The 11,093-nt window shown below is 37.6% G+C and overlaps 1 protein-coding gene across 1 annotated transcript in view; it reads left to right on the top strand.

The window, feature by feature from the left end:
- Positions 1-11,093, top strand: part of LOC124639377 (T-box transcription factor TBX1-like) — a 35,877-nt gene continuing 24,784 nt past the window's right edge. Inside the window, exon 1 of the mRNA XM_047176709.1 lies at positions 1-188. Within this exon, the coding sequence (XP_047032665.1) occupies positions 137-188 (52 nt within the window). The 5' untranslated portion in view covers positions 1-136. The remainder of the gene's footprint in view (positions 189-11,093) is intronic.

Genomic DNA, 11,093 nt, shown 5'->3' with positions numbered 1-11,093 from the left:
GGCGACGTACGCCGACGACAGAAGCGTTCTCCTCGCGCCGCCGTCTGCGCGCGCGCCGCATAACTTGATTAACGCACAGAAAACTGATTTATTGTGTCGCGTTGAAAAAATAATCGGCCGCCGGTGAAGAAATGTGATGGAGGGACAGGAGTGGCGGGGCGAGTGGCAGCAGCCGCGCCAACTCGATGGTCAGTCAGCTGAGCCTAGTGATGCGTCTGTTTGCATGTCTCTTGTGCCGATTGATGGAGATCCAATAAGACAACTCCTGTCGCTTCGCACGGTAAAATGCATTTGTTTTGTCCAAGTTCTGCTCGAGCGGAAAGGGTAAAGTTCAGCTCACTACAGTGAAAGATATATTTTGATGATCGTGAAAAAAGTTAAGTCCCTATATTTTATTTATTGTTCTATCTTATTCTGTGTAAAGCTAAAATCTTTAGCCGAAGGCCCGTGCATAGTAACTTAATTTTCAAATATCTTGTGTAAACCTCGTAAATGAGTAATCAGTGTAGTGCAAATAGTGAAGTATCCTTTTATTCGCCAAGAAAAGGTCGTAGTCGGTAATATATTATTTGTTATATTGAAAAAGTGAAAGATTCTCAATTGGACCCTCCAAGACGTCGGCACAAAAGACATGCTACAGTTTTTATATAATGTATGACTTGCATGAATTTAACCACCTACGAAGAGGGTATATGCACGCATGTCAAATTCGTTACATTTTCAGCATTCCTCTCGGCAAAAAATATTGTCGTATTTTTTACTTTCCAGTCTTGTACTAATTTACAACTAAATATTTGTCCTGTTGTGTAGCCAATTTATTTGATTAATTATTTTTTCAAGTATGTAAACTGAACATTTAAATTGATTTCCATAAAAATATACACAATCTTGTTTCATCATCATCATCATCATCAGCCTATCGCAGTCCACTGCTGGACATAGGCCTCTCCAAGTGCACGCCACTGAGATGTATTTTCGGCTTCTCGCATCAACAATCTTGTTTATTCTCAAAAAATATTTTATATCAATATTAAATTGCTCAATCATTAAGCTGGGTGTCACTGATAAAAGCTTCAATGAGGTACCATTAAGAAAAAACTTTATTAGGGAAAAAAATTGTGCCGCTAACACGTAATTGTAAATAATAAAAAAAAAACGAAAACGAATGCAAAAAATCCCAAGATAAATCCTAGCACAAACATATCTTCAGTCTTATAAGGCGATACTGAAGCTCGTGAACAATTCGCGAGTCGGGCGCGCATGACTCAGATTCCTGACGTTCCCACCGCTCTTCTTTGATAGTGTTCATTCATCTATCCGTCAGCAGCAGCCGCGGGCGCATACGACACGACGAGTGACACCCAGCCACGGCGCAACACCAGCTTTCAGATCTTTGAGCCCCAACTTTTTGTTCACCCGTTTAAAACTTTGGATTTCAAACCAGTCGCAACATCAAAAGTTTCATCTCACATGATTGAACGACTGCTGAGTGAGATCTGTTACTGAAAAATAGTACGCTAGTAAATGTTTTGTGGTAAACTTTTGTGTTTGTAAAATGAGTAATATGCGATGTGTCGATAGTACGTACTGTTTCTTTAGTTTCTTTGTTTAACGATCATTTTGATGGCAGACATAATGTTACGATGCAAATCGCACAATGGGGTTTTACTTTCAGAGTTACAACCTACTTAATAGACATCACTTTTCACTTAATATTTGAACACAAAACTATTAATGATTCTGAAACAATAAAGCGAGTAACATGGTCCAAAACATGTCAATGTGGATTGATGACCCGACAGGGGTGGCCAACATTTTTTGTGGTAATTAACCGTCGCCCGGCGGACGTGGAAAAAATTCAATGCTACTTGACTTGAACACTTCCAATTCGTCCGTTTTGTTATTTTAAATGTTACTAATTACTCTGAGTTTATTTTTAAAATTTCTGTTTTATTTTTTGGTGTTTATGATTGATATTGCTTTGACATCCATGTATTTAGTGTTTGACAGAAAATTAAGCTGCGGAGTACATATGTTTGTATTGAATATTAAACTAAATGCCAAGTAACATTGTTTGTAAGACATTTGAGAATAGATCTCCAACGATTAGGCAATCTAATCTCTGCCCACCTTTCGCTTGAACATTAATAAAATGAATCAACCAGGTTAGATAAATGGTTTCCTTAATAAATATCGTATAAAAGAATTTAAAACGATTCAGATTTACCGGCTGCGTCGTAAACGTTTATGCGTGTGTCGAAATAAATATAATATTCTACTGGAAATATAGACTGCACAATATTTTTAACTCTATTAATCTGTTTTAGATGAAGCGAAGCGTCAATCTTATATGCGCTAATCTATTGTTATGTCATCAGGTATAGAGCACGGGTGAATTTATAAGATTTTAACTTTCAATATGTCGTGCATTTAGGTATCCGCTACGTTTGCTACTAAATAATGTACCATGATTTATTAATCCTATACTATTTAGTATTAATTTATTTATAAATTTTTACTATCAACATACATATTTACTCGTAACAATATGCGAATTCAGTGCCACAGAAAAGTACCTCTACCTCGCTCCCAATACTTACCTGAAAAGCACGTAATCACGTAACCCATATATTATTTCAAAATTCACGATTTCACTCTTCCCTACCTCAATAGTCAAGAGTACCATAGATCATTTTAAAAAGTCGAGTTATTTTTTTTCTTCAAGGACCGAACGCTCCACTAGAGTCTGTCACACGTGGTCGCGTTGATAAACGAATTGATTATTATTGCAAAAACTTTAACGTAAACTAAAAATTAAGTACTTCTAGGAATATATTGTTGGTGTATAATCTTGTGGATTAATTACATCCGGGTCTGTTAGCTTATTTTGATTTTAAAGCGTTTTGTTGCTAGGTAGGTATTCTTTGCTGTGTATTGTAATAAAATACTGTAGGTATACCAACAAAATACGTCGTGTGCATTCTATAAGAATGATCAGGCCCGCCGTAAGCGGGCGTGCATGGCGTGCACCGCACGCGGGCGGCACGTCCTAGGGGGCGGCAAATCGAAATATCTTTTTACCAATTATTTCATTTCAATATTTCCGAAAACAGCAATAGCGCAAACTATTTAAGATCAATAATGCTCCAGCAGAGACTAAGTAATTTAGCTATAGTTTCAATCACGGACGTCAGTAGCGGCGTAAGGGGGAGGCGGGGGCGGTCCGCCCCGGGTACCACGTCTAGGGGGCGCCATCTCGGTCGGCACATATCTGCACGACCAGGATGGCACGGGCAAAAGGGACCATCCACGGAGAGTGCTTTTGTAATCTGCAAAGCCTAGGTTCACTACCAGTCGCAGTGCAGGCCCGAGACACGCATCGCCACGGGACTGAGCGAGGTGACACAGTCCGACTGTCAACCCTCTCCCCTCTGAATTCCTTAAAGTTGGAAAAAAAGCGCTCGCTTCGCTCGCGGCTTTTCCAATTTACCTACAGTGCTTTTTTTTACCGCTTTGGGTACTTTTGTGCCCCAAAACTCAAAAAATTTCGCGTTCGCTACGCTCGCGGCTTTTCCAATTTACCTATAGTGTTTTTCTTTAACCGCTTTGGGTACTTTTGTGTCCCAATACTCAAAAAAATTCGCGCTCGCTACGCTCGCGGCTTTTCCAATTTACCTATAGTGCTTTTCTTTAACCGCTTTGGGTACTTTTGTGTCCCAAAACTCAAAAAATTTCGCGCTCGCTGCGCTCGCGGTTTTTTCCGCTGCTTTCTTTTAATTTGCTGGGGTATTTTTGTGTGCTTAACGATTTTTTCATTTTTGACAAAGCCCAGTGTAATATGTAGTTGTAGGGCGGCATAATCAATTCTGCACGCGGGCGAACAAACTGCTAGCGGCGGGCCTGAGAATGATTACAATTGAAACGATAATTGGCGCAGCAAAAATATCAGCTTATTTTACGTGAAAAGCAATATTCGTAAAAGAAATGCATGCATTTTATTCGTACCTACATCATAATTTGAAAAAGATATTGTCAGCATATTTCACATATATGTTGCTCATAGACAGTTACTACTTATAATATTTCCTTTACACTAAACGAACTTCAGAAAATTCATCTACTCTTCGCATCTTCGGAATTTAGGTGCTGATTTAGATTACCTAAATAAATCTGAAAACTATTAAAGCGCCTTAAATATTAAACTTAAGTACTTTAACAAATTGTAAAACGCAGACAGCATTATGACCGTCTAACTGTACAATCTTTACAAGGGTGGAAAAAACTTAACACATTGCAGACCCGACGCCATCACGTGGACTTTATCTTATCTTTCGTAATGTTTCACAACCCTTACATACATCATTACCTTTTGCCCAAACTTGACGTTTCATGTCTTATGCAATTTGTCGTCCCAGAAATAGATTTAGACGTTTGCGTTCGCGTACGACATTTTTTCTTATCAAAACTTTCAAGCGTTTATGGGTTGTAAAACTTTAGTTTTATGTGACTGTTCGATAGTGTATCCTCTTATCTTGACGTTATTTTATGTTTTTATTTTTCGCATTTTAACAAGAAGAGATGTTAAGGTTTGTAGCTGAAGAAATCTGTCTTGATTCAGAAGTATTTCCTGAGAATCCTTTGAATAAATTCTAACTAATATTATAAATGCAAAAGTTACTCGATATAATCGTCGCGCTTTCAAGACAAAACTACGGAAATCATGTAAATGTTTGGTACCGTAAATTGACCCGATCCTGCGAAAGGATGTAGGCAACTTATTATCTGGGTGAGAGGAGTAGTTCAATAGAACCTAGTGGAGCGAATTACCTATAAAATAGGTTACGTGAACGGAATAAGTTCAGATACTCTAACAAAACGACACCATTGAAATCTATACATATAATAAATCTGTAAAAAAACTGTGTCTGTACATTGAATATATCAAAAAAATAATTGGGTGGGGTTTAGAAACAGTAATGGAGCACAAATCCAAAAGAAAAATTCTATAAAAAAATTCTATATCTATTAAAATTATATAGTATGTCTGTATGTCTGTTTGTTTGTACACGCTAATCTTCCGAACTACTGAACGGATTTCGATGATTTTTTCTTTGTTGTATCAGTATTAAGCCTGGTCAACATATAGGCTATAATTTATCTTCGAAACTTGAAGACCTGATGCAGAACTCCAACAGACCAACAAAACTATAAGAGATACAAAAATGGTGCCATGGCAAAAATTGTTTCATGTGATGAGCATTTTCAGCTGAGATAATAAATTTGAAGATCTGGAACACCTGATGTGGAACCCCAAGAGCCCAGCTTCTCTGTACCATATACAGGTATGATGTTTTAGCAAAAGTTGTTCAATTTGATAAGCACTTTCTATTGACTTATACAAATTGAAGATCTAAAACACCTGATGTGGAACTCCAGGGGCCCAGCTAGACTATAGCATATGAAGATATGACGTTTTAGCAAAAGTGGTTCAATCTGATAAGCACTCTCTATTGACGTATAAACATCGAAGATCTGGAACACCTGATGTGGAACTTCAAGAGCAATACTACACTTGAAATGTATAGAAATGAATGTTATGAAATAGGTATGGCGAATCAAAAAGAAGTAATTAGTCCGTCTTTTAGATAACCCTAAAATAATGGACACGTATTTTTCTTTTCTCTCTCTCACAAACAAATAATAACGAAGATACAACACGCTTGAATTTTGTGTAAAGTCACTGCTTAGTACAAATTTTACATACCTAGACGTGGCGTTACGAGCCCCCAATCTCCGACTTTGTTTCGTTATATCTCATTATTATTTTGTATGTCTCTTCCAGACCTCGGGACTACAGAGTTCCGAATTTTTGGGAGGCAAACGTGGGGCCGAAGCCAACACGCTGAAGCCCTTTTGAGACAACTTTAATGAAATGGTGACACAAAACCGACGATTATCCCTTTATACACTATAGAAATGAACCCAAGGACAATCCCCGGTGGTCGTCGTTAAAAAAAGACAATCCCCGGTTCTGTGCTAAACTATTGCTAACTATGGAGGAAAAGTACTTGGGCTATTGTGATGGGATGTTAGTGGATGACAATGTATTAGGTACATGTAAAAATGGCAGGTGGAGACTTGCCACCTCACTTACTGGGCCCCCGGGAACCAGTCACTGAATAGCAACAAGAGGGCAACAGGTAAATGAGCGGCTGTAGGGTGAGGATACCTCGGTGGACTTTAAACGCTGATTACGCGCTCCCTGTGCTTACCATGAGGCACCTACCCTCCGAGCAGGGCTACTAATCCTGCTCTAGCGACTCCACTCTGGACGGCCAAGCCAAGCCAGAGGCGTGAGACCTACCCCCGTCATGGTTCACTCCGACCGGCCGGAGATGGGGGACAGTATACTCTCCCTGGAGAACTCAGTGTATATAGCCCCGCGGGGTCGCTATTTACCGTCATCAGCCTCAGATGTCCTGCGGTGCCTGTATCTCATTATTATTGTCGTTATTATCTCAAGAGCCTTTGTCCCAATTATGTTAGGGTCGACTTCCAGTCACGATGCAACTGAGTACCAGTGTTTTACAAGGAGCGACTGCATATCTGACCTCAACAACCCGGTTACCCGCTCAACCCAACACCCCTTGGTAAGACTTACTGGCTTCTGACTACCCATAACGACTGCCAAGAATGTTCAATGACAGCCGGAACCTACAGTTTAACATCCCCTCCAAATAACGGTCATTGGTATCCAAAATACACGTGGAAAGTACATAAGAACTTAGAAAAGTTGCATTGGCAGGCACTTGCCAGACCTGGAATCAAAGCCGCACGCTCATACTTGAGAGATTGGTTCTCTACCCACTAAACCACCACGACTTCCACTAAGTCACCACGACTTTGTCATCTATTTAATGTTTTTTTACGTAATAATACGTGTACCTAATATTTTTGCCACTCACAACTTAAATGCGGACTAATTAGAATCACCACTTTTATCCCTATGGTCACGTCTATTGCGGTTCAGTTCTCAGCGTTTTGTTTAGTCTGCTGTGCTTTTGCCGTTAAAGTACAAAAATTAAATATATGGAACGTTTCTAATGGTTATGCGTATTCCGTTGTTTCCAAGTCAACGGGCCCTTAAAATTCAATATCAGACTATTCAGATCTTTGATTTTGCTGACCCCGTAGTCGCTGGCATAAGGGACAGGATCCGCGTACGAAGTCGCGGGCAGAAGCTAGTAAATACATAAAAGAGTTAAACCGTTGAAACACCTCAATCGGACCACCTACGTCTCAATGTCAATCACTAATCCACCGTTGACATGCCCTTTCAAATTCTCACGGCTCACAAACAAACCATCTATTTTGAGTGTTCGAGAAAAAATATGAAACAAAAAATATACAGGATTACGAGAGGTCGTAATGAAAACAAACAATTGGGGCATAAAGTCATGATGCGACGGACGACGCTCGCGCAGCTGGGACGATATTCTCGATTGGTAGAATAAAGTTGCGAGACGATTGAAATATGGATGGCGTTTAGTTTCTGTGTGCATAGGATGAATAAAAAAAATAGAATTAAAACATTTCTATCATGCAAATTTTACCAAGATTGTAATTCAGTTCTTCTGTCAATTTTGTAAGTAAGAGCTATTTGAAGCGATTTAAGTCTTCAGTTTTATAATATTGGTACAGATTTAAGATAAGTCCAAGTCCTTCTTTAACTACTCTCGAAACTAACTATGAGTTCGTAACTACTACTAACTACGAGTTCTGTAAGTTAGGTATTTACTGGACTCACTTAAGTACCTAACTTAACTTTTACTGTTTAGCTATTTCCTATATTGCTTAAGTTTGTAAACTTGTGTCATCATCATCGTTTACATATAAATTTTATTTCATGCTATTTTATTCATTAATATCCGCTACTGAAAATGAAAATATGATATTTTCTATGTCAGTCATCTCAAGTTTTGCTATGAACTCTACACGTGAGAGCTCGGCCGCATAGTCACAATAATTTAATTATAATAATTTAATTTTAGTCAATTAATTATTGCTAACATCACAAGAATACATTCTTTTGTTTCCATAACGTGTTTCATATCCAACAACGAGTCGTATAATTACAATAAAACATAAATAACAAAGAAAATCACGGTTCTATCCATAATTTCTCATAAAACTATTTGTTTTCACAATCAATAATAAAAACAGTGCGAAGAAATTTATTAATTTTTGTTTGTTTTGCTAGTTTGTAGGAAACGCGATCAAAATCACAATGGAATGGCGTTATAATGTATGGGTGCGCTGAAACCACGTTCGTCTTCGGTACGGCACGATATAGCATCGTAAGTCAAATAAACAGTAGCTCCGTCCTTTGTTTGTTTTCGTAATATTTTAATTTTGAACGCGTTTGTTATAAGCACCGCGTCTTGACGCTTTGAAGTATCTATATTCGATGTTTGTTTGATTTCACTTATAGTATCATTTTGATTTTAATTTACGTTTCGATGATGGTGTTGATCTAGATATCCATTTTTTATTGATTTTATTGGACAGCTTTATCTTTTGTGCAACTGTTTTTTGTATATTTTTTGTTTTTGATAATGGTCGAAACAATGATTGGAAGAAAAAACAATGGAAAATCGTAAAAATTTAAAGCTTTCAACCAACCTATTATAAAATAACCACAGATATTTTAACATCTCAAAATAGTTTTCATAAATGTGTAATTTCATGTCGTCACATACGGAACAGCATTTGGGTTTATTTATGGTACGTATATTGTTCTCACAAGGAACGCGTCGCGCGTAAAGTATTGATATTGTGAACACGTGTGAGATTGCAGTACGTACGGAATTAGGCGCCACATCGTTATGAAAAAAGTGGGAATTATAAGCAAGGAGGTTTGGAGTGTTTAAGGATTGAGATGCAAAATTAATTGAATCTCATCGAAAGTAACATTGATAAAAATAAATGCACCTCTAGGTACACAGATTTATAATAATTTTTTCGCAGTTCTGTTTTAGTCTATTCGTAAATTAAATCATGGATGCTTATTTGTTTTAATGACTAAGATTTGGTTTCTATAATAGCAAAAACTTGCTACAGCTTATCTGAATTGAAACGACAAGATCCCTTCCACTTAAAAAAATAGTTTATTAATAGGATTTCCCAAGCAATTACAGTCGAACATTGTAAGAAACAAATCACTGATCTCCACAGTTATCCCAGCTATGCGAGCTAGCATACCTCGTACATTACCGTTTACGTCACGGACCCGTCCCGTCGCCGTGTCGTCCCGGTCCCATCCCGCTATCCTGGATATATTAGCCCAATTAGTTCCGATGTCGAAACGTTGCGCGCGCGCATACGTTCCTTTTTCAAAAAGATAGGGTTGCTGTTACTGCGGTTATTTATTGGCTGGCATTTTTCACAGTGAGTGATGTAATTTTACTTGAGTTTGGTATTTATACTTCCACGGCTGTAATTTCTACGCAGTGATGTCGATACTCAAGTATGCTTTATTATGATCCTTGTACTTTTGTACCTAAGCAGGAAGAATTTGCTTTAGATACAGACGATATCAAATCCTGAAACGTTTGTGTAGGGTTTATATCTAAAGTTTTCAATGAAGGATGAATTCGCTGAAAACTTGAATAATTACTTAACCCCTCTGCTCGACAAGATTTTGACATATGATTTTACCGTTGATTCGGCGGGATATTTTGAATCGCGACATGGAAGTCAAAAATTTGTACTAACTTTCAACACATGAATTCTAAGTCCGTAATGCCTGATCAGAAGTATTTTAACTATAACTTTAGAGCTCACTTATTTGACAACAACGTGCAAAGGTCAAATGGGGTCAGTTAATTCAGAAAAAGATAATAATTACGGTGTTTTTAAGTCTATCGAAAAGTTAGGCATTTCAAATTTGGTGAAAACTTACCAATAAGTAATCGCATCACTTTCTCAAACACAACACAAACGTCATATTTATAACATTTTCAATCCGTTGCAATACATTTCGTGCACTTATTTATGTTCAATAACTAAAAAATCAGCACATAAAATACACAATAAAAATGAACAATTTACAAGATCGGTCAAGTCACAGACAAGAAGAAGAGTTTGGAATGGAGTATTTTTTTTTTCAATCAGCGGTGTGCATTCGATACCTAAATCGGAAATTTATTATAAATAATCGAATACCAATTTTATATATACCTATTTTTTAATAGCAACTTATTTCAATTTTATTTATTAATTTTAAATTATAGGTTCAATTTGTTTTTGTTGTTAAGAAAAAAGATATTTAAGTTTTTAGCATTAAATTTTTATATGTATTATTTATTTTGGTGTTGCGTCATTCGTAATAATTTTTAACTTAAATTGAATTTTTATTACCTATTACGGAATTTTAATTTATTCTTATATTATTTCTCAACAATTTTAAGATTTTTGTCGACGGCGGAGGGTATGCCTGGTGTTTTGAAATATAATGCAATTTGTAACTACCAAAGGTATGTACTTATTTGATGATGAGAAACAATAATAATAATTGATTGACTTGACTCGGTCCCCCATACATGGCTTAAGAGGGTGTTGGAGTTGTATAAAATAAACTCAACTCTACGCGCCTTTCTTGCGTCATGTATGGAGCAATGGAGAACGGTTCTTCACTATCCAGGATGTCGAGAAATTGAAGGGACCGGCGATCCTATTAAGATCGAGCGGGGAATTTTCCAGGGTGACAGTTTGAGTCCACTTTGGTTTTGCCTGGCCTTGAACCCTCTGAGCACATTGCTAGAGGGCTCGGGGTTGGGCTATCCTTTGCGGAGAGGGAGTCAGGTTATATCCCATTTGCTTTACATGGACGATCTGAAACTGTTTGCCACCACAGAATTGCAGCTGGTGAAGCTACTGAAGGTCACTGAAACTTTCAGTAGTTGCATCAGGATGGAATTTGGTGTGGACAAATGTGCAGTCATGCATGTAAAGCGAGGGGGAATTGTGGAATCTGAGGGAGTACAACTCTCAGATTCTATAAACCTGAGATCACTCTCCGCAAACGATACATA

This window comes from Helicoverpa zea, chromosome 19 (assembly GCF_022581195.2).
Source record: "Helicoverpa zea isolate HzStark_Cry1AcR chromosome 19, ilHelZeax1.1, whole genome shotgun sequence".
Taxonomy (NCBI): Eukaryota; Metazoa; Arthropoda; class Insecta; order Lepidoptera; family Noctuidae; genus Helicoverpa; species Helicoverpa zea.
Note: the sequence above shows the minus strand (reverse complement) of the source record. Positions and strands in the feature narration are given on the sequence as shown.